The sequence below is a fragment of the Cajanus cajan genome, chromosome 11, assembly GCF_000230855.2.
Source record: "Cajanus cajan strain Asha chromosome 11, NIPB_CcT2T_4, whole genome shotgun sequence".
NCBI classification, from domain to species: Eukaryota; Viridiplantae; Streptophyta; class Magnoliopsida; order Fabales; family Fabaceae; genus Cajanus; species Cajanus cajan.
Genome location: NC_138527.1, coordinates 28,285,941 through 28,311,229, shown reverse-complemented (window position 1 = coordinate 28,311,229; position 25,289 = coordinate 28,285,941). Strand labels below are relative to the sequence as shown.

At 33.8% G+C, this 25,289-nt stretch overlaps 2 protein-coding genes across 2 annotated transcripts; both read right to left on the bottom strand.

The window, feature by feature from the left end:
• Positions 1-17,988: 17,988 nt before the first annotated feature.
• LOC145953489 (uncharacterized) lies at positions 17,989-18,432 on the bottom strand. Its single transcript, XM_083067456.1, has one exon. The coding sequence runs from the start codon at positions 18,430-18,432 to the stop codon at positions 17,989-17,991; it is 444 nt and encodes a 147-aa protein (XP_082923582.1).
• A 2,010-nt stretch (positions 18,433-20,442) lies between these two features.
• On the bottom strand, positions 20,443-21,306 carry LOC109800346 (uncharacterized). The gene has a single exon (XM_020361134.2). The coding sequence runs from the start codon at positions 21,304-21,306 to the stop codon at positions 20,443-20,445; it is 864 nt and encodes a 287-aa protein (XP_020216723.2).
• Positions 21,307-25,289: the final 3,983 nt, after the last annotated feature.

Sequence of the window (25,289 nt, the reverse complement as noted above, 5' to 3'; positions counted from 1 at the left end):
ATATATCATGTTATTGATCTGACGTCTCCATGGGAGGTATGGAAGAAATTGGAGAGCCATTATATGTCCAAATCCTTGACGAATAAGTTGTATGCCATGAAAAATCATATTAGATGAAAATGCAAAAGGAGTTGATTTGCAATAACACATCAATGCCTTTAATCAAATAATCAATGATTTACTAAGACTTGATGTGAAGATTGACAATGAGGATAAAGCAATGATTATGTTATGTTCTTTGCCAAGTTCTTATGAACATCAATATGTAGATGAGGGTTCTCAAGGCAAGGGTTTGTAAGTGAAGGGGAATCAAATACATGGGAAGACATAAGAAAGGACAAGTTCTACAAGAAGGAAGCCAAATTCCAAAAGTAGAAAGATAATGATATATTATAAGTGCAAATAGAAGGGACATTATAAGAGTGATTGTCCAAACCAGAAGAAATATAGTGAAAGATCATCCCATTCCATGATATGGCAGAGGCCGATGACTCAGATTACTATAGTGAAGGAGATGTTCTTTATGTCTCATGTAGTCTGCTTACAGATGCTTGGATCCTTGATGCTCTTATCATATGATGCCAAACAAGGAGTGCTTCACCACATACAGGTTAAGCAATTTTGGTCATGTTTATTTAGGTGATGATAAAGCTTGTGCTATTGTTGTAATGGGACAAGTTAAAATTTGCTATGGATGATGGTGGTGTGATGATGTGTGATGTAAGGCACATCCTTGACTTAAGGAAGAATTTGATCTTGTTTGGTACCTTGTAGGCAAATGGTTACAACTATAGGACATATAGAGATTAAGATACCCTTAGAGTATGCAAGAGAGCCTTGATTGTGATGAAAGAACAAAAAACTCCAAGCATTATTTACAAACTATTGGGGAGTATAATTGTAGGTAGAGTTGCTTCTGTTAAGTCATATGATGATGCTACAAAATTATGGCATATGCGTTTGGGTCATCTTAGTGAGTGTGGGACGACAGGACTTCATAAGAGGGATCTTTTGCAAGAGTTAAGACCTACAAGTTAGATTTGTGCAAGTATTGTGTACTTGAGAAACAATCTAGAATTTTCTTCAAAGTTACAAAATACACAACCAAGGGGATTCTAGATTATGTGCATACTGATGTATGGGGGCCTATTAAAGATCCATCATTAGGAGGTTCTAAATACTTTGTCTCTTTTATTGACAATTTTTCTTGCAAGATCTAGGTGTATTTCCTTAAGCAGAAATCTAAGGTATTTACAGGTTCAAGTTATGGAAGACCTAGGTGGAGAACCAAACGATTAGAAAAAATAAGTATCTAAGATATGACAATGGCATAGAGTACACAAATTCATGATTTCAGAAATTTTGTGAAGAATAAGGCATTTAGAGACATTTTTTAGTGCATAAGACACCACAACAAAATAGTGTTATAGAGAGGACGAATAGATCTCTCACTAAAAAGGCTAGATGTTTGAGGCTAAATGTTGGGTTTTTAAAGGGCTTTTGGGCAGAGGCAATTAACATGGCTTGTTATCTACTCAATTGATCACCATGAGCTTCATTAGATTACAAAGTTGTAAAGAAGGTATGGACAAGTAACCCAAGTGGTTTTGATTACTTAAGAAATTTTGGGTGTCCTTTTTTTGTGCATATGTCTAGTAGTGATAGATCTAAACTTGATCCAAAGTTAAAAAATTGCTTTTTCATAGGTTATGTTAAAGGCGTGAAAGGGTTCAAGTTTTGAGATCTAACTTTACAAAAGATGGTGATTAGTGGAGATGTCGTCTTTGATAAGCAATTCATATTAAAGTAGATAATTGAGATTGATGTGCTAGTTCCTTTGATAGTTGGAGCCCCCCAACTCTAAGGTGGTTCAAGTGGACGTTGAGTAGTTATCAGTTATTTTTTGGGAGGGAAAAAATTGTTGTCCAAGACCTAAACATACACCAAAACTTGACTCTAATATTTCTAGTGAACAACAACAATACACTCTTGTCAAAGATAGGGAACGTCATACAATTAACCCACCCATCAGGTATGGGTTTGAAGATATAGTCTTTTGCACTTCTCACAAGTTAAGGAGATCCAACTAAATTTCAAGAGGCTATAAAAAGTCAAGAGAAGGATAGATGGATGAGTGTCATCATGGAGGAGATGGAGTCTTTGCATAAGAACCAAACATGGGAGTTAGTTGAACTTCTAGAGGGAAAATGAACCAAATAGGTGTACAAGAGGAAGCCTGCAATATCAGAAAAAGAAAGGAAAAAGTTCAAGGCTCGTCTTGGAGTAAAAGGTTGTCTATAACAAAAGGGGATTGACTATGATGAGATTTTTTCTCTAGTCATGAGACATACTTCTATCAGGATAGTGTTAGCCTTGGTAGTCAACCGTGATATGCATTTGGAGTAGATGGATATGAAAAATAAACTTTTCTAAATCAAATATTTATTTATCATACAATATAATAAAATACTTTTAAATGATTCAAAAAATATAAAAAACAATATAACTTGTAATATGAAATTACGTTCAAATTTAAGAATAATACATCTTTTCTTTAATTTTTAAAAATCACTCATCTCTTTGAAAATAACGTTATTAATTAAATAAGGGAGGAAAAAGTTAAATTATGTTCTGCAAATCATATATTTGTATCTATCATTTATTTCTAAATTACATCAAATACTATGTCATTTTGATGAAAACTTTCATTGATATTCAATTTTGAAAATAAGATTTTTTTCAATTCATTTTTAAAATTATTACTTAAATTTAATATATTTTTTTAAATCACAGTGTGCATGATATTTAAAATAAATTTCAAAAAAGTTTAAATAATGAAATAAGAGATCAAATCTCATTTAATTATTGATATTTGTATTAATAAATTATTTTCTCTTAATAGTATAAAAACAGTATTATCTTATATAAGTAGTTGTATGTGCCACTTAAATAAATAAATAAGAAAATTAATACTCACTTAAAAATTTGATAAGAGATATATGTATGACGTTATTGAGAAAAACTTCAAGTAGGGGTTAATGGAATTTTTTATAGATTAAATCTTCTTTATTTAAATTTAAAACATTAAAGTTAAAATAATTACACTAAATAATTATTTTTGTTCCTAATAACTGATTGATTTAAAAATCTCTCTTTAAGTTGTAGTAATTTCTTAAATTTACATTTTATTGATTTCTGAATTTTATATTTAAGTAAATCAGTAAAATACAAAGTAACGAGTATAAATATGAGTATTTAAAACTTCAATGAATCTATATATAGAAAGTAGAGATAAAGACAGAGAAAATGAATAGAAGAAAAATAGTTAAATATATAGTTGTTTGATTATCTATAGTAATAGATAAATGGAAATATATGTCATCTTGTAACTGATTTTGTCTAAAAAATAATAGATAATCATACCCTTAACTAATTTTTATTTTATATATTCTAATTTTATTAGAAATAATATGATTATATATTTAAATAGTTTAATTTTAAGAATTTTTTAAGTATATTTTTGTCTTTTCACTTAAAATATTTGAATTTCTATATTTTAATTTGAATTATTTTTTAAGTATATTTTTGTCTTTTTGTCTTAAATTTTTGAATTTCTATATTTTAATTTTAATAATTTTTTATTTCTATTATTTATTAATTCTTTTCATTTTAAATATTTTATAACATTAATAAAATTTTATAATTTTAATCTCTCTAATTTTATCTTACTTTTTATTTTATAAATATAATTTGGATTATTCATTTTATAATTAAATTAAATTATTTAAATTTTTTATGAGTTTACATTCTAAGAATGTATTGAAATTCCTGAATATTTGATTATTAGATAGCAACAACATGAATATTCTGATTATTAGACATTATGTTATAATTCTACTACTGATCGTACTATATGTTATTTTTAAATTTGAACTCCTAAACTTTATTTGTTATGTATGACATTTTATTTTGTATGAATGAACTTGTTTTAATTTACATAATTATGATTGATTTAATATCTTTAAATAGGATAATTATTTAATAAAATTTTGAATTTAAAAAAAAATAATTTTTTACAGAATTTCCCACGGATTTCCCACGGACTAATCCGTGGGTAACGGACAAATCCGTGAGAAATTACCCACGGACAAGTCCGTGGGAAATTACCCACGGACAAGTCCGTGGGAAATTACCCACAGATTAGTCCGTGGGAAATTACCCACAGATAAAACCGTGGGAAATCCTGTGAAAAATTATTTTTTTTTAAATTCAAAATTGAGGAGTTTCAATACATTCTTAGAATGTAAACTCATACAAAATTTTAAAAAAAATTAATTTAATTATAAAATGAATAATCCAAATTATATTTATAAAATAAAAAGTAAGATAAAATTAGAGAGATTAAAATTATAAAATTTTAATAATGTTATAAAACATTGAAAAAGAAAAGAATTAATAAATAATAGAAATAAAAAATTATTTAAATTACAATATAGAAATTCAAAAATTTAAGACAAAAACGCAAAAATATACTTAAAAAATAATTCAAATTAAAATATGGAAATTGAAATATTTTAAGTGAAAAGACAAAAATATACTTAAAAAATTATTAAAATTAAATTATTTAAATATATAATCATATTATTACAAATAAAATTAGAATATATAAAATAAAAATCAGTTAAGGGTATGATTATCTATTATTTTTTAGACAAAATCAGTTACAAGATGACGTATAACTTTATATTAAATGTGAATTTTGTAAATTCAACCGTTAAATTAAAAATATTTTACTCTTAAATCATATATACAAAATGTTATATTAATCGAAGATGATTTCTTATAAAAAAAAATTAAATCTGTTGAAAAATTTATATTTTCGATGAGAAAATTTTTGTAGGAAATGTTATATTATTAATGAAATATTTCAGACAAATTTATATTTTTCAAAAATGTAAGAACTGGTTTTAAATTTGATATGAAAATATTATGATATTATTAGATAAGATTTTAAGTTAGTATTTTATTAATAGTTGATAATTAAAAAATAAAACAAGGATAAATACACTTTTTGAATTTTATATGTTTGATTTAAGATAACTTATAAAATAACTCTTTGGTAAAGTTATTCCGCTCAGTAACTCATGGCGTGTGTTGAATTTTATCGATGTAATTAATTGTTAAATTAAAAGTTACTAAATTTTACTAATAATTAATATAAAAAATTAATTAGTTTTGGAATAAATTATTTGTGAATTAACAATATAATTGAAACATTAATTATTTTAAATTATTTAACTAAAATCTTATTGACAATTTACTATATGATCTTAATATTTTTGTATAATTAATATCTGGTTTTACTATATGATCTTAATATTTTTGTATAACTAATATCTGGTTTTAAATTTGATATGAGAATATTATATATAATTAGATAAGATTTTAAGTTAGTATTTTATTAATAATTGATAATTAGGAAAAAAAAACAAGGATAAATATATTTTTTGAATTTTATATGTTTGATTTAAGGTAAATAAATATATTAAATTAATTAATAATTTATTTAAAATATTAAAATTTAATTTATAAGTATGTATTAAATAAATATTTATAATTTTTTAAATTATATTAGCATTATAAATTATAAAATTAAATAATTTAAATTATAATTTTAAATAAAAATAAGTAGACGTTAATTATAAAAATAAGTACATATAAATAAATAATAATTAAATATATTATTATTATTATTATTATTATTAATTATTATTATTTGTAATATAAAATTATTATATATTATTATTATAGTACAAATATGAGATTGTATATTTGAGTATGACTTAAATGAATTAATTTGTACAAGTTATACTGACAACATACATATATATTTCAGTAGCTTACTCATAAGAACTTCACAGTTAAGCGTGCTTGACTTGAAGTAGTACAGGGATGGATGACCTTCTGAGAAGTTTCCCAGAAATTGCACAAGTAAGGATAAAACACACTAAACAATGAAATATCGTGAAATAGAACCTTTGAGAGGCCAAATATGAGGGTTGTTACATTAATAAATATTAAAATTAAAAAAAAATTATAATTTTCGGGTAATTTCCCACAGATTTATCCGTGGGAAATTACCCACGGATAAATCTGTGGGAAAATCCGTGGGAAAGTTACCCACGGATAAAAATCCGTGGGTAAATTTCAGACGACCAATTTACCGACGGATTAGTGTCCGTCGGTAATCCGTCGAAAATGCCTCATTACCCACGGATTTTGGGCATTTCCCACGGATTTTTGCCGTCTGAAATACCGAATTTTCTTGTAGTGATTGTAAAACCCAAATAATAGAGTTGTTACTGTTATGCATTGGAAAAAAAAATTGTCAATGTAAAGTTCATTACGAAAAAAAAATGTAAAGTAAATTAGTATTGGTTACCTATGGCCACAATTTGGAACTGCCCTTCCTTGCAAAATATCCCAGCTTTCTCCATGTACTAATTCTTTAACAAAATGTTGAGGATAAAAACTTGATTCCATCATTTGTATTATGACGTTGGACTGAAAGAGGAAAAAAGTATGTATGAGATTGATAGTGAAGTTAGGATGGTTGATTTATTTGGAGTTAATTGTGACATACTATTCGCATCATGTTGTCACGTCTACGAGCCATTCTTTCCTCCTTCAGATAAGAATCCAAATGGTATATTACATTGTCTTCTAAGCTAAGAACCATCAAATACCAGTGTCCGCTATATTCCTCAATTGGCACATATATCTATGAAAACCAAAATATTGTATTAAATGGGTAAATCAAATGTAGTTAAATAAATAGTTTAGTATTTCATTTGAAAGAAATATGGAATGCAGTATACATAATTTTTTATATGGTTTCATCCAGTGTTTGGCATATGTTTCCAATAGGTCTTCAATTGTGTCTCCTTCAATGATAGCTCTATGGAAATATGACAATTTTGATACATGTTATTAGGTGTAGTAAAGAAGGAAAACTAATGATGAAAATGTTGATAATAGATGTTATTTAAAGTTTATAATTGTACATTAAAAAGAAATGATAATTAAAATTACAGTATTTTAGTGTAAAAGTTATATGATAATATTTACAAATTGTGAAAATTATTAGTTAGAAAACAAAAGTAAACTGTATTGGATTGTGGAGTTGGAAAAAATAGAAATGTTAGAAAAATAATAACAATGAAAGGTTACCGCAAATTCAGGAGGAAGAGACCAAATGGTTTGGTCAGTAATCTTTTCCTGCATATGAGTGATCTTCATTGACGTCCAAGCAACAACCTAATGAGGTTAGAGAGCAGAAAGGGTAATGAATATTGTTGTAGATGATTAAACATTATGAAATATTAAATTTATACATATACCTGACGTTTGATTTTATTTCTAGGACTTAAACATTGTAATTGTTGTCTTGTAACTTATGTGTAATTCATTTTTAGGAGTACTTCACTACAAGAAAAGAAATAGAAAAATAAGTAAAAAAAAAAAACAAAATTGTAGTTGTAAATATTTAATACAGTATGAAGGAGTTATGAAAATGGTAACCTGAGTTTATAGTCAGGGTAAAAAATATAGGTGCATAGTCGTAATTGATCTTTTGTTAATGCCATGTCTTGGGTAGGCCTAAAAATTGAGTTGATTTTCTACAATAGACATGTGTTAGAGGAGTTGAATGAAAAAAAAATTGAAAATGTAAAGATTTTTACCCGTGGCAAAATGTGGCCTACACCAACGATACCATCTAACTCATCATCACTTGATGGTATATCTTGCACATCTGTGTTGTTTGGTTGTTGAACCTGCTTTTTTCCATTCTATGTTAACTCAGTTGGTATGTTAGGTATTTTAACATTGGTTTGTGCAGCTGAGTCGTTAAATGTCAAGTTTCTGTAGACATTGGATGGCAACGATGACTCCAATGACCCTTCATTAATTGTTGGCTAAAAAAAAGGAATTGTAGTTTCAGTGGAATGGAAAAACTAATTTCATTGACAAGTGATTGAATGTATTATAAAGTAAATGTAAAGTAAAGTATACATACGACCTTGCGTTTGAGTGGAATGGAAAAACTACTATTTTGATTGTAGTTGGGTGGTTGGGTTGACTGACGATGATGAACTTCCAGTTCAATTGCATTCGTGTTGTTCGAAGATGAATATCCAACTATATTGTTATTGCTCAAAATGCTTTTACCAATCATCTTACGCTTACTTGGTCTTGTATCAACTTGATTCATAATGTGTGACTGATTCATAAATTTCCATTGGGATTGCTTTGTCAATGGAGATGAATTCCGAGAATATATTCGCTTAGATGTGGTGTTCAGTCCAGTATCTGGATTTGTAGTTGTTAATGTTGGAGAATTTTGTTGAACATTCATTGAGCGAGAAATTGCACTGATAGTTATGTCTCTTGTAATATTAATTTGAGACTCAATCTTTGCAAGCTTCGTATGTATTTCATTTTGTTTTTTCTCTATTTCCTGCAGACGGTCATTAACACCCTATAAAAGAAGGTTGTAAAAAAATGAAGTTAGTATATATGATTGAGGTTGTTGCGTAAAGAAAAAACTATAAAATGTTTGATGCCAAACCTGAGTGATGTTAGAAATGAGTTTTGTTGCGGAGTATATGGCCTGAATAGTTTTGTCAAGAAGTAGTAGTTCAAATGCATTCTACAAAATGAACCATTAAATGATTTGAGCATATATATGTACGTAATGACAACGATTTTTGAGATGTAGTAGAATAAGAGTATTACCTTGGAATGATTTTCATGTTGGTTGGTTGTGTCAGGATTATTCGTTAGAGCAATAACTTCTATTGGCTTGTATAAAAAGTATTGTTTAGGAAGCATCCAACTTCCATGAATGAATACAAGTGATTTACAATAAATGCATTGTTAAACTAACCCAAAAGAAGTTGAAGTGGTTTCAAAGGCTTCAGCATTTGCTGACGAGGTAATGGTTGGACTTTTGTTTGTTGAAGGCCCTGCCATTTCAATAGTAATTGGTTCTATGTTGATGCGGTTGGCATTAGGAGAAGTCATAGCAAGTGGTGAAGAATGTAGTTTATTTGTGTGTAAATGAGTATAAGTGTGTTTATTTATCGTAATTGAGATTTGATTTTATTAAAAAAAAATTTAGAGTTAGGCTTAATAATGAAATGCGTTAATAGTTGATTGAATGTTTGACATGCAGTAACCGAAGAATTTATTGCAAGCAGCAGTGATGTAACATCCCAAGCAACCCGCATGTGGATATTGTCCGCTTTGGCCCTCGCGGCCTCACGGATTTGTTTTTGGGCTCTTTCCCAAAACGCGTCCACGAGAGTAAGGTATCCACACCCATATATATGGCATGCTTCGTTCTCCTTACTAGCCGATGTGGGACTTCACAAGTGATATTATTATTTTGTAAGAAATGTGTGCTATTTTTGTACCGAACCGTAATAATTAAATTTATTAATTTTTTTAATTGATTTAATATTTTGTGACAGGTACTGTGATATGGTGTTTGGTGACGCTTCCCTTGATGAGAGGATGGTCATATTTTCATTAATATGGATATACTTTTGGAATTATTTTGCAAATGATGTTTGAAACAAATAAAATAAAAAACATAATAAGATAGTTTAATAAATATATTGAAAAATATCTTATTTTATAATAAAATTATGAAACAATTAAAAGTTGGAACCTTTGCGGGTAAAAAAAAATTATAGTAAATAAAAGAATGTAATGATATAAACATATATATATATATATATATTAAAAGTATTGAAATTTTATGTATTACCGTGTGTTGAAGTAGGAGCGGTTTGTTTGAAGGGCGTATTGTTGTATATTGGTGAAGAGTTTGCATGAGCTTTGTTTGAAGAATATTTTAGGCATTCAGCTTCAGATGCGTGATATGTGGTGAATGATTTGTTTGTGATGAATTGGTAGGCATGTAGTTGTTGGTTACAAACTTACAATCCATGGACGAGAAGTAAATTCCGGTATTTTTTCCGTGAAAAAAAACTAAAAAAATTGGTCAGAGTTACAGTCAGTGATGGTGAGAAAGAATCCGGTGATATAGTAGGCGGTGAGAAAGAAAACATATAATGTTCTGAGTGAAAATACAATAAACAAAGTTAAGTAAGCAATGTACAAGTATATGCATGACATGTGTCTAATGTTAACAGAGTAGTGTTGTTTAATTTATTTTATAATTTTCAAAAACCCTTCAGTGATGTTGTTGATTTATTTTGGTGACACGCAAACATATTCATGAGAGGGAGGGAAACAGCTGTGTTGCCAATTTAATGAGCGTCCTCAGGAAAGTAAAACGCTCATGAAACGACGTAACACCATCCATCATTAACCTGCTTTGGTTGGGGTTCCGTTTTGACAAGTTAGTGATGAATTTTGTTTGTTCAAAGTTAATATAAATAGATGAAAATTATAATTTTAAATAGTGAAAATTGTTTTGTGTGATAGTTAACAAATTTCATATTAATTTGATGTTTGTAGTCTAAAAATGCACAAGTTTTCATTATGATACTTGTTTATATAACAGTTTATAATAAAAAATAATATATCAATAATTTGATAGAAGAATGAAATAATATTTTTGCGATTTGCTAAAAGAATTGGTAATTTATTTATTATAACAAAATTTGAATATTTAAAAATAAATATATATAACATTTTATACAAAGAAGTCATTATTATGAGAAACCGTAAATGTTAAACGCTACATACAAATTATTAATTTATACTGTTTAGAATATAAGTTTTTTAGTTATGAAATTTGATTATTGAAATTTTTTGTTTTTATGAATATATAATATTTGTTATTTTGTGAAGAAAAATATAAAAAATACAATTGTTAAATAAAAAATATTAAATTTATATATGTTGTAATAATATATATTAAATTATTTGTTAACATTAAAGGCTTTAGTCATACAAATTAGGGTAACTACATACTTCAAACATCTAACGTTAATATGAATACTATGAAGTAAAGTATGTGAATTTTGTAGTCATTTTAATATTTAGTTTAAATTAGCGGAAAAAAATGAAGTGGTATTGACGCCCAGAACGGACCATTGTGAAAAAAGAACGGGCCATTCCAGATGAAACATTAAGATTTGAATAACGAATCAGTACGGGGCGTTCCACATTGAAATGAGACGGCCGTGTTTGGAAATGAGAACGGCCCGTTCCATATTTAAAAACAAAATATGAGTAGTTAAAGCAGAACGGGCCGTTCTGAATTGGGAACGGCCCGTTCTAAGTTCCTATTTGTCATAGGCACTTTTTTCAATTAAGAAAAATATTTTTTTTTTCACTCTACTAAATTATATTTAAAATAGAGGTTTACATTAATTATATGCATAAATTAGAAAATAACACCAAACAATATTTTGTATTATAAATATTATTTTGTGTGATTTAAATGATTCATAAAATTTTTTAGTTTTTGTTTTATATGTAACAACAATTTTGTTTTAAAAAATTGTTGTTACAAAATATCTGTTTCCATTTGCATTGGATGGTAATGTATGTGGCGTTAAACATAAGTCACACAAAGGGCCTTTGTCTAATTAACAAACAGGAGACAATAGGAGACTGTTTGGTTGAATGACAGTAGGTGCGGCTAGTTTGGTGTTAAGCGTCAGTGAGATATGAAGGTGCTTCCTGAATGACATGAAGCATCCTTAGAATGAGGGCCAAAAGTAGCCCTATTAAGCTTAAAACCCAAAAAGTGTTATACTAAAGGCCATAATACAAGACCAAACAATATAAAGTGTCATAGTAGGAAAAACATGTCAAAGGTGATCATCCATGTAAAGGCCAAGTAAAGAAAACCCTAGGCTCAGCAAACCCATTAGGTTGACTGAGGTCATTAGCAATGAAAAGGCCAAAAGCAGATGAAGACCACTTATATAACTGGTGTATCAGTGGAGCATGAATATTAACCATAAGATTTATGTAGTTGAATACCATACTATACCCCTTGTCACATAGGATTAAAGTTTGTGAATTTCCGTAATGTGAAAACCATAAACCATAAACCTTTGACAGAATAGTATTATTTTCGGTGTTTATAATTTTAGTTATTATTTTATAGTTTTTGTAATTTCAAATATTTTTAAATTTTTTATTTATATACTTATTTTGTGGAATTGGTTTTTATTTTTAATATTCAGTATATAAATGTTTTAGTAAAAAAAAAACACAATTCTTATAAAAAGTTAACAAATGTATGATATTGAAATATATATTTATTTTTTTGTTAACATTAAAGGGTTTAGTGACAATAAAGCATAAAATGTAATCCCTAAACTGAGAACCCCAAACCCCAAATCATAAATTGTACAGAGTAATTTTATTTTATAGGGTTTATAGTTTCACTTATTTAGTTATAATTTATAATTAATTAAAAAGGTTATTATTTGTATTTTATATACGTATATTGTTCAATATTTTTAATTGTGAATTTTTAACATGCATGTTTTAGTGAAAAAATATATATAAAAATACAATATTTCTAAGTACATATAAATTGTTTTGTATTGGTTTTGTTTTGTAGTAAGTTTATATGAATGAATGTATATGTTTGAGTTTGAAGTGTAGTGAAATAGTAAGAGTACACACATCTACAATGCACTATTGATGACTTCGTAAGGCAGCATACAACAATTTTACTAATATTTAATAATAATTTAGCAGGAAATGAAAAGTTAACAATGAAAATAAAACATTAAGTTACAATGATCGACATTAAAAAACAACATAGTCTTAAAATACATTAATGTTATCATCATTAAATCATATATCCTTTTCAATGACCTGAAAGAAACATGAAACAAACAATTACAAAATAATATTAATTGGTTTATATTGAATATTAAAATGTTATTAAGTTATACTTTCAGTGTGTATACTCACCCGTTGCACATTATTTTGTGTTATGTTCAAAAAGTATGGACCACGGCTACGCGCTGGTGCAAAGACGACTATCTGAAGAAAAGTTAAATAAATGAATTGAACAATTAAGTCAAATTTCATATATTTTGTTATATATAGTACAAATATTACCTGCTTCAAAACTAACACACAACCAACCACAATGTGGTGGCCGTATTGTGGGTGTTCTTTTGTTTTATAATGTAAGCTTGCCCCAATCGTTGCAGTTGGGTCCTAAATGAAACATAATGTTATAATTAAAATCAATAGATTCTATTAAGTTTACCAAAGTTTAGGGTTCATACCTTCAAATTTATTGTATAATTGCCCTTGCCTGTTGGGGTCATGGAGTCGACAAAAGCAACAACAATTGGAACTAGCTCTTTCTAAATTATGGTCTATGTTAATCAATGGTGTGACTTCTGGTAGCCCTATTGTTAATAAACAGAAAAAAAATTTGAAAGTGCGTTGGAATATTTAAAGAGACAGAGTTGAATAATGGAAAAAACCTCTGGATTTGACATAATGAAGAGCATAACGCCAAGGTTTAGTGTTGAAGGCCATGTTGGCAAGTCGGGCAATATCTGAATGCAATTGTTGCGTTGGCAAAGGATTATCAGACTGCTTGTTCCTGATCTCAGCTTGCACCAAACCAGCAGGTCCAGGCATAACAATGCCTATGTTACGCGAGGTAAATGTGTCGTCATCATTGTCATCTCCAAGTTCCAGCGGTGGTGGTGATAATGGAGACAATGGTTGTTCTTGTGTAGCCTCAGCAACTTGCTTAGCTGCCCTAATCCTTCTCCATTGAGACAGTAATTGTTGATGTATGATTTCTTCCTCTGAGCGAACTAAATCTTGCTCCTCATCGCTGTCTGGTACGTAATCGACTCCTCTACGAGACATTTCTAATATAAAACAAAAACAAATATGATTATAATAATATTATTTTATTTTGTAAATTATTTACTATTTATGAAGTTTTTGAATTTAGGGTTTAGATATTAAATTTGATGTACGGTTTTTATTTACAATATTTAATAAGTACGTTCACTATATATATATATATATATATATATTTATGATATTTATAGTATTTAATAATTTAATTTAACACGGTATGTACTTTTATTTTAATTAATTAAACTCATATAGTTTATAATGTGTAAAATAATATAATTTCAGTATGCTGAGGATATTTATTAAAAATTAATTAAACTTGTCGTTACATATATTATTTGTGTTAACTTGCAATATAACTTACATATAGCAAAACACAGATTTTTTATATTAAAATGTAAAAAGTTAATTTAGAATTCTTTTATGTTTCATAGTATTTATTAAGTACGAATTTGATAACAATATTCGTTATAATAAATATAGTATTGTATTTTAAAAATTGCTTGACATACATGACATTTGATTAAACCATTAATGTCAGGATAAACGAAAATATTTAATTTTTATATTATACTTACGTGTAAAAAGTAGTAGTCGATAGATGAAAGTTTTTTGTAACCTGCAAACGAAGAATACAGATATATTCAGAAAATATATAACAACTATGAATAATTTATATTATTGTCATATAAAGATGATATAGAAAAACGTAAACTCATACAAAATTGTTCCGGCCAAAGGGTGAGCTAGGGTTTCCATCTAGGTCAAGCCTCAAAGCCAGAGCATTCAAAAGTGTAATCTGCCTTCTCAACTCTAGGGTTTTGGGTTTTATGGTACGTCGTTCATGGGCCTTTTGGGCCCCGGGAATGACGGGATTTTCCCAACCGTTCTTATCACGACGGTGCGGGGTTAGCGGGAATGAGCTTAGTCGGCTTTCAACTGATTAGATCCATACCGAGGGCCCAGTCGGATAAATACCGAGTGGCCTCCTTATAGGCGAGAAGAAATGAGCTAGCAGGCCGAGTTGAGCTTCAACCAACTGGATCCCTACCGAGGGCCCAGTCGGATAAATACCGAGTGGTCTCCTTACAAGCGAGGGAAAATGAGTTAGCAGGCCGAGTCGGGCAATTTCCGAGTAGGAGATCATGCTTGCCCTATTGCCGATAGAGAGGTTGGGTCGGATTATGACCTGGACGGTACACTTGCCTTCCAGCCTCGAGCCTATAAGGCGAAAAGGCTAGGGCGACTGCTCTCCTTGAATAATCTCGGCAGTAAACCGAGAATAGGTATAGGTAATAGACCTGGACGGTACACTTGTCTTCCAGCCTCGAGCCTATAAGGCGAAAAGGCTAGGGCGACTGCTCAAATTGAAAGCCCCTGGTCGTTCAAATACCGACTAGGAAAAATAGAAAATTTTTCTAAGTTAAAAATTGGAAATTGAAAGCCCCTGGTCGTTCAAATACCGACTAGGAAAAAGGATAAAAATATTTCTAAGTTAAAAATGAATCTCCAATCTAGTCGCCCAAATTCTGACTAGGAAAAAGGATAAAAATATTTCTAAGTTAAAAACGAATCTCCAATCTAGTCGCCCAAATTCTGACTAGGAAAAAGGATAAAAATATTTCTAAGTTAAAAACGAATTTTGTATATTCAAACCGTCCAAATTCTGACTTGAAACAAAGTACGAAAATTTTCTAAGTTAAAAATGAATCTCCAATCTAGTCGTCCAAATTCCGACTAGGAAAAAGGAATAAAAATGTTTCTAAGTTAAAAACGAATTTTGTATATTCAAGGCGTCCAAATTTCGACTTGAAACAAAGTACGAAAATTTTCTAAGTTAAAAATGAATCTCCAATCTAGTCGCCCAAATTCCGACTAGGAGAAAGGATAAAAATGTTTCTAAGTTAAAAACGAATTTTGTATATTCAAGGCGTCCAAATTTCGACTTGAAACAAAGTACGAAAATTTTCTAAGTTAAAAATGAATCTCCAATCTAGTCGCCCAAATTCCGACTAGGAAAAAGGATAAAAATGTTTCTAAGTTAAAACGAATTTTGTATATTCAAGGCGTCCAAATTCCGACTTGAGGCTTGAATGGACATTATAAAATTAGCATAATAGTCAGTCAAACACCGATTCAGAAGTACCCAATCGGCTAACATCCGACTTAAAACTCAAACTTGTCAAGATGATCGGTCGGATTCCGATTTGAAGCTTGAATGGAAAAATTATAAAATTATAAAATTATCATAATTATACTCGCCCAGTCGGACTTTTGCCGACAATCATGAGTTTGTCTTCGAGTTTTTTATACTCGCCCAGTCGGACCTTTGCCGACAATCACGAGTTTGTCTTCGAGTTATTTATACTCGCCTAGTCGAACTTTTGCCGACAATCACGAGTTTGTCTTCGAGTTATTTATACTCGCCCAATCGGACTTTTGCCGACAATCACGAGTTTGTCTTCGAGTTTTTTATACTTGCCCAGTCGGACCTTTGCCGACAATCACGAGTTTGTAGTGCCTTTAAAATAACATATGTTAGGAATCATGACAAAAAACAATGAGAGACATTTATTAGAATTGAAAGTGGTGCCTCGTTAAAAACCTTCTCAGCAAAAACCCCTCATATTTTTACGGGGACAAAATACTGAGTTAGGAAAAGAGTGCACCTAATACAAATGGATAAAGAGACTAGCTATAGTAAAAACGCAAATTTGCAGCATTCCAAGTCCTCGGTATCATCCCGCCATCCAGGGTCCTCAGTCGGTAAGCTCCTTTGCCAACCACATCGTCAATTTTGTAGGGGCCGACCCACTTAGGTGACAACTTGTTTCTCATCTGAGTTAGTTGAGCACGCTTCAACACGAGGTCTCCTACAACAAAATCTCTCGGGACGACTTTTGTATTGTACTTGAAGGTTGCTCGTCTCTGTGTTGCTACTTGATTTATCCTAGCTCTCTCCCTTGTTTCTGTGATCAAGTCCAAGTCTACTCGTCTTCCCTGGTCGGATTCCTCCTCTAAAAAAGCAGTAGTTCGTACTGATGGTTCTGCGATTTCGATCGGGATCATGGCGTCTGTTCCGTACACTAGATTGAAAGGGGTGTCCTGGGTCGACGAATGAACAGTTATGTGGTATGACCATAGCACTCGGGGTAACTCCTCCACCCAAGAAGCGCTTGAGTCTTGGACACGCTTCTTCAAACCTGAGAGGATTACCTTGTTGGCCGACTCTGCCTGGCTGTTAGACTGTGGGTGCTCAACGGAAGTGAATGCCATCCGGATGCCGACTTCTTTACAAAAATCTCGGACTCTCGCACTCGCAAACTGTGTCCCATTATCGAATACGAGCATCTGAGGGACTCCATACCTGCACACTACGTTTTTCCAAAGAAACGCTCTAACCTTCTCTGCCGAGATGGTTGCAACTGGCTCCGCCTTGATCCATTTGCTGAAGTAATCCACAGCTACTATCAAGAACTTCATTTGTCTTACTGCGATCGAAAATGGACCGAGAATATCAATCCCCCACTTGTGAAAAGGCCAGGGGGATAATATCGAATGTAGTCGTTCAGCTAGGGAATGGTGCAGGGCTGCATGTCTCTGGCATCCGTCACACTTTTGGACCCAATTGACACAGTCGTTCCTCAAGGATGGCCAAAAGTACACTGCTCGGGCGACTTTGTACACCAGAGCTCGGCCTCCGATATGACTTCCGCACATTCCACTATGTATTTCATCCATCACTTTTTGTGCTTGCAGTATGGTCAAACACCTTAGGAGAGGAGAGCTAAAGCCACTTCAGTACAACCTTTCGTTGATGACGATGAACCTGGCCGACTCCCTTTGCACTAACGATGCCTCCTTTTTGTCCTCCGATAGTTCCCCCCGAGTCAGATATGCAATGTATGGTCCCATCCACGAGTTGAGTTCTTCCTGGATGAATAGGATATTTTCTTGGGCCTCGTTTATACTCGGCTGTGCCAATGTTTCTTGGATGACTGACCGAGTAGCTCCTGGTTTCTTTGTGCTTGCAAGCTTGGAGAGCAAGTCGGCCCTGGAATTTTGCTCTCGTGGTACGTGGTTAAGTGTGAACTCTCAAAAGTTTTCCGATAAGAGCATAACCTTTTCCAAGTACTTAGCCAGTTGAGGGTCCTTTGCCTGGAAGGTGCCGGCTACCTGCCCCGTGATCAGTTGGGAGTCACTTCGTGCTGATAAACTTGTCGCCCCCATTTCCTTCGCCAATGTCATACCGACCAACAACGCTTCATACTCGGCTTGGTTATTGCTTGCCCAGAACTCAAATCGCAATGATTGTTCCAGCAAAATTCCTCCTGGTCCTTCCAAGACAATCCCCGCTCCACTTCCTCCAAGGTTTGAGGCTCCATCTACCGACAGAATCCACTGTGTCTCTTCAATTTGGCCTTCCCCCGCCGGTGAGGTTAGTTCCATCACGAAGTCAACTAGCGTTTGAGCTTTGATTGCTCTTCTCGGCTCATACTTGATGGAATACTCTGACAACTCCACGGACCACTTCAACATCCTTCCTGCCAAGTCGGGCTTCTACAGTACTTGCCTAATCGGATGATCTGTTCAGACTACCACCTCATAACTCTGAAAGTAATGTCTCAGCTTCCGCGCTGTAACAAGTATTGCTAGGGCTAGTTTCTCAATCTTCTGGTAACGAACCTCCGCGCCTTGCAACACCCTGCTAACAAAATAAATGGGCAATTGAAAGCTACCTCTTTCTTGTACTAAGACCGCGCTGATGGCGCTATCGGATGCCGACAAATACATCAGTAAAGGGAGATCGGCTTGCGGTTTGGAGAGGATTGGTGGTGAGGTGAGAGACTATTTGAGTTCGCCGAACGCTCTTTCACACTCCTCTGTCCATGCAAAACGATTGTTCTTTCTCAAGCACTGGAACAAGGGCAGCGACTTATCCGCCACCTTTGAAAGGAACCGAGAGAGGGAAGCCATCCTTCCTGTCAACTGATGGACCTCTTTTACCGTCGCCGGACTTCTCATATTGATAATCGCAGAGCACTTCGCAGGATTTGCCTTAATACCACGATGGGTCAGCAGGAAACCGAGAAACTTTCCTGCTTGGACGCCGAAAGAGCACTTCGCGGGATTCAACTTGAGTTGATAACGCGCCAAAGTGTCGAAGCACTCTTGCAAGTCGGCGGAATGCCGATAGAAGCTGTCCGACTTTACCACCATATCGTCTACGTATGCCTCGACATTCCTTCCAAGCTGCTTTGCCAGGACTTTGTCCATGAGCTGCTGGTACGTCGCTCCCGCGTTCTTCAAACCAAAAGGCATGACCCTGTAACAACAAGTAGCTTGATCGGCTATGAAGGCCATTTTGTCCTCATCAGCAGGATGCATTCTGATTTGGTTGTAACCTGAATAGGCGTCCATGAAGCTTAACAACTCGTACCCCGAGGTACTGTCGACCAGGCAATCTATGTTGGGAAGTTGGTATGAGTCTTTCGGGCAAGCTTTGTTTAGGTCGGTGAAGTCTGTGCACATCCTCCAACTTCCATTATTCTTTCGTACCATTACCACGTTCACCAGCCACGTTGGGTATTGGTTTTCCCGAATGTGACCAGCTGCCATCAACTTCTTCGTCTCCTCAACTATAGTCTTCCTTTTGTCTTCTCCAAACTTTCGCCTTTTTTGGATCACGGGCTTCGCCTTGGGGTCGACCATGAGATGGTGACATAAGAAATCGGGATCAATGCCCGGCATATCCCCGACACTCCACACGAAAGTCGATATATTGCTTTTCAGTACAGTCACTAAACCTTCCTCGTCTTCCTTGCTCAGAGATACACCAATCTTGACCGTTCTCCCCTCGGCCAAGGTAACCTCCTTCAAGTCCTCTGCCGGGGCTGGTCGGGTATCGAAATGACTCACTCTCGGATCCAACTCGATTGACTGAACACCCCGATCGACCTGCGTCACATATAATTGTCTCCTCGCCCTCAAGCTGTCCTCGTAGCACCTTCTTGCGACTTCTTGGTCAACACAGACGACCCCAACCTTCCCACTGGGTAAGGGGTACTTCATCTTCAAGTGGGGTGTGGAGATGACTGCTCCCAACTTATTCAATATCGGTCATCTGACTAGCATGTTGTAGGACGACTGAGCATTGACCACAAGGTATCGGACAATGATAGTCTTCATATGGTCTCCCTGGCCAAAGGTTGTCCCCAAATCGGTGTATCCCCTGGCCGTTACCTGATCACCTGCAAAACCAACTAACGTACCTGCATATGGCATAAGGCAATCGGTCAGAATTTTCATCCCAACAAAGGCTTCCCAGAACATTATGTTGGCCATGACTATCGCCGAGACGACTATAGGGTCGTCCTCATGGGGAGACACACCCTCAAAGTCGGCGTCCGAGAACGTGATAGCTGGCCGGGTAGGTCTCGCCCAATCCGAGACTAATAAAACCGACCGAGAGTATCTCTTCTGGGCTGCTGAAGTCGGCCCTCCTCCAGCAAATCCCCCTGCAATGGTGTTGAAGTCTCCATGGACGGCCTACTGGTGAGTCTCCGTAGTTTTTTGCGGGGGATCTCTCGGGGGAGATCTCCCTTCTCGCCTTCCTCTCCTGGTGTCTTCTCCTCCCTGCCTGCGTCGCCTGTCGAACGAGCCCTCATCCTGCTTTCCTACAATAAACTTTTTCAAACGACCCTCCTTGATAAGGCGCTCAATCTGCCTACCAAGAACGAAGCAATTCTCAGTTGTGTGTCCATGAGTCCGATGAAATTCACACCAGTCGGTTTTGTAAGGTCCCAATTGGCGGTCAGTTGCCGCTGGGAACTCAAATAGTGACGCACTGTTAACGTGATGCAAGATGTGTCGCCTGGGAACATTAAGTAGAGTAAACTTCTCCTCCTCCTTGCTACGTGGCCACTCGCCCCTTGGCCGACCAGCGCGATCGGCCTGTCGGTAGTTGCTCTCCTTCGGGTTGTATTGGTCGCGTCGCTTACTCCAATCTGACCGCGGTCGGAGATGCTTGTTGCCCTCCTTATTGCTGCCCCCTGCTTCTCGGTTTTCCGCTGCCCTCTTAATAATTTGATTTTCCTCCGTTTTGATGTGACTTAATGCGAAAGCCCGGACCTCCGACATCGTTTGACAATTTGCTTTTTTAAGCGCGATGACCGCCATCCGTTCATCCAACGACGCTATTCTCAAGGCGACCTCATTAAACCTTTGCAGAAAGTCTTTTAGAGACTCCTCACGTTGTTGCTTGAGGTCGAACAAGTCCGATGTGATTGGTGGCTTCTTTTTGTTAGCGGCGAACTGTGCCATGAATAGCCGACTAAAAACATCGAAGTCGGTGATTGACCGATCGGGTAGACCACTAAACCAATCAAGTGCCGCCTTTTTGAGCGTGCCCATGAATAGTTTACAGCGGACCTCCATGCTTCCTTCGCATATCAACATTTGAGCTCGGAAGTTCGTCAAGTGCTGACTGGGATCCTACGTTCCATCAAAAGGTTCGACCTGAGGTATCCGATGATCCCTGGGCATAATCTCAGCCTCAATGGCCTCCGAGAAAGGTCAAAAATCCCTAGGGACCTCCAGCATGACATCCTCCTCTACTGTTCTAGTACTGGCCGTTATTCTGGCTTGCATCTCATCCGCCCTTCTCCTGATCTCTTCATTCTCACGTTGAATGGCCTCCTCTCTCTCCTTGGACTGCACATTCTCCTCCCTTAAGCCATTGATCATGGCCATCATCTGTTCCATGGTAGGGGGTTGTGAGTTGTTGTTATTGCCGCCTCTCGCCATGGTAAAGTGTAGGTCTTTCTGTATGAATTGGGGCGTAGGAAAAGTTTCACAGTAACCCCACGGTGGGCGCCAAAATGTTCTGGCCAAAGGGTGAGCTAGGGTTTCCGTCTAGGTCAAGCCTCAAAGCCAGAGCATTCAAAAGTGTAATCTGTCTTCTCAACTCTAGGGTTTTGGGTTTTATGGTACGTCGTTCATGGGCCTTTTGGGCCCCGGGAATGACGAGATTTTCCCAACCGTTTTTATCACGACGGCGCAGGGTTAGCGGGAATGAGCTTAGTCGACTTTCAACTGATTAGATCCATACTGAGGGCCCAGTCGGATAAATACCGAGTGGCCTCCTTATAGGCGAGAAGAAATGAGCTAGCAGGCCGAGTTGGGCTTCAACCAACAAGATCCCTACCGAAGGCCCAGTCGGATAAATACCGAGTGGTCTCCTTATAGGCGAGGGAAAATGAGTTAGCAGGCCGAGTCGGGCAATTTCTGAGTAGGAGATCATGCTTGCCCTATTGCCGATAGAGAGGTTGGGTCGGATTATGACCTGGACGGTACAAAAATAAAACTTACAGCAACGAAGTCTACCGGAGAACACAAAATTAACACAAAGCAAAGGAGGAAGAGTTGCGGGAGAGAATGAGATGCATGATGTATAAATAGAGAAAGTGGAAAATACATTAATGAGTTTGAATGGAATGTTTGGTCAAAGGCTGGTGATAACTCAGGTGATGCGGCATGTCCCTGCTGAGAAGTCAGACGATGGTGAGTAGTCACGTCATGCAGCAATAAAAGAAGAGAAGGTGCGAACTAGGACATGCATTTCTTATGTATTTTAAGACAATCTTAGGCAACATGTGCTACACAACACAAGTAAAGTAAACTAAGAGTTAAAACACTCGTATTGGACAATAGCAGAACTATATTACTACGTGTTAAGTAAATTAAACAACTTTAATAAATATCAAATTTCATATGTTGTACAACTGTTAATAGTATAACAAATTTTGGTTGAATTTATTGTTTAATAATTTCAAACGTAATGTTATAGTACATTTTTTAGTATTTTAATAAATATAATAAATAAAATTATTTGTATATATACACATTATATAAACAAGATATATTATGGTATCCACGAAAATTAATAGGTTTTGGTACTTTAAATTATGTCAACAAATAATATTTCAAAAATAAATTTAAAATAATATAATTTTTACATTAAAAATTAATATAACATGAATAAATATAAAACATTAATTAAAAGATAATAATGAAAAGGTAAATTTTCATTACAAATTTTACTTATATGTGACAGAATAAACAAAATTAAAATTAAGAATAATATTATTAAAATATTCAAATAAATTAATTACTAATTATTACAAGTGGAAAATTTATTTATATTATAAATTGAAGAAATTAGCACCAAAGAAAAAGTAAAATGTATTAAGAAAATATTAATATTGAAGTATTTAATTATAATACATGCTATTATTAAGTTAGGATGTATAATACATATATTTTTTCAAGATGGAGAGCAACCCGAGGACATCAAATCAATTGTATTGTCATGATTATGTGACAACTTCATCCGCAGAAGCTACTGACCGCATACTCCTGGATTCAAAGTGATTTTTTTAATTGAATGATGGCAATGGTTTTGCAATTGTTTCAAATTGGTTGTCCAGTGTGTACACGTTTTTTTTGGTTTTTCATTGACCAAATAACATGGCAAAACAAAATATGAAATCATATGGGTTTATGGTTTTTTATATTATATACGTGTTGTACAATATTTATACATAAAAAAATGTTTGCATTGTTAACGTCACAATTTGATTTTAAATGCTAATTGTGTATTCTGAGGTTCAGTCCTCCTCTTTGAACACCAAAAACATGAGTACAAACAACTCTCAGCCAAAGGTTTATGTCGTCTTTGAGGGACAGAACCCAGGAATTTATTACTGTTGGGAAGAATGTGAAGCACAGGTTAGGGGCTACAAGGGTAACAAGCATAAATCATATGCGACGTATGAAGAAGCATGGTCCGCTTGGATAATGTACTGCAACAAACAACGCAGTGAAGAAAAAAAAGAAAACAAAGGTCACAGAAAATGTCCAAAAGAATCAACCAGTAGTGGAGAAGGTGAATTTTTCCATTAATTTATACAAATATTATTTATTAGAACAAATTAAATATTTAATTTTTTTATGTTCCTTTTAGGTTTTAAGGCACATGATAATGCAGAGGACACAAATTCTGAGGTGTTTCTTGTTCATCAAAGCATGGGAATATTGTTGTGTCACATATGTTCCGTTCGTGGTTATTCGGAGCCAATGTTCACACTCGAGCGAAAACAGATTGTTGAAGGAGTTGAGTATCGTAGATACTATGGAACATTGGTTACGACTGATGTTAGGAACCTTGTTTCATTGGGAAAATTTGCACCAAATGACTATGATGCTCAAGAGGATGTGTCCGCTTCATTGATTCGTCGACTACTAGCAGCAACGGGTAAAAAGATTCGTGACTACAACTACTATAATGTTCAAATCCTGGAGGACCAACTTGAAAAAACAATGAATCAAAATCTGGAGCTGGAGATGGAGGTTTGTATGTTAAATGAACAGATGACAAATTTGACAGTTGCCAAGGAAAAAGAAGAAGAATGATTGTTTGAAACATGTATCCTACTCCCCAATAGTCAGTGAATATTTTGTTTCAATTTTAAAGGACATGATAAATGTTTTTAGTTTGGTTTTCGATGATTTTGCATAAGGTGCTTATTCCCTGTTTCCTTTGGTTTATCATATTGTGTATGTTTTTATGTTTAATTGTTAAAGTTTGGACTCAACTCACCCAACATTGTGTTTATTTATTTATGCAGTTAACATTGAGTGTTTTTTGTGCTCCAATTATTATTCATTAAAAGGCATATGTTACATATCATTAATTACATTTACTTTTGTTTTTAGATGGACAAATTCATTAATATTTCATTGTAGTGTGCATGTTTAAATTGAGTGGTTAAATATAAACATATTGTCTGTATAATTTCTGTTAATTTAATATAGTCAACTTCATTATAAACTAAGAATATAATTGTAAAGTCAATCATTACAAATTATAAGACATAAACAAAGTCATGTAATAAAACATCTATTACAAATGAAGACAAACAACGTTACCCTTTTTGTACATATAGTATGTTCGGATCATGAGTAAAATAAAATTGAAGGACATCGTCCACCAAAAAGTTGTTTGAGCAGACGAAGTGATACCATCCTCCACCCATGTACCTTTTATCACAACTTCCCTTAAGTTGACATAAATATTGTTTACCTTCTTCATCTTGTTTGACTATTTGTTGTTGTTCATCTGGGATAAAATCTCTAACAACATCACATGGAATAGTCTACAACTCCAACATATTTTAACTATTAGTAATGAAAAAAATTAATATTTAACAAACTTATGAGTAGTTAATTAGTAGAAAAACTCACTAGGGGTTCAAATGGAAATAAATCATCCTCAGTAATTATTTTGATCCAACTTTTGTCAACCATAAACTGTTGTAAATTTTCTTCATCATTTG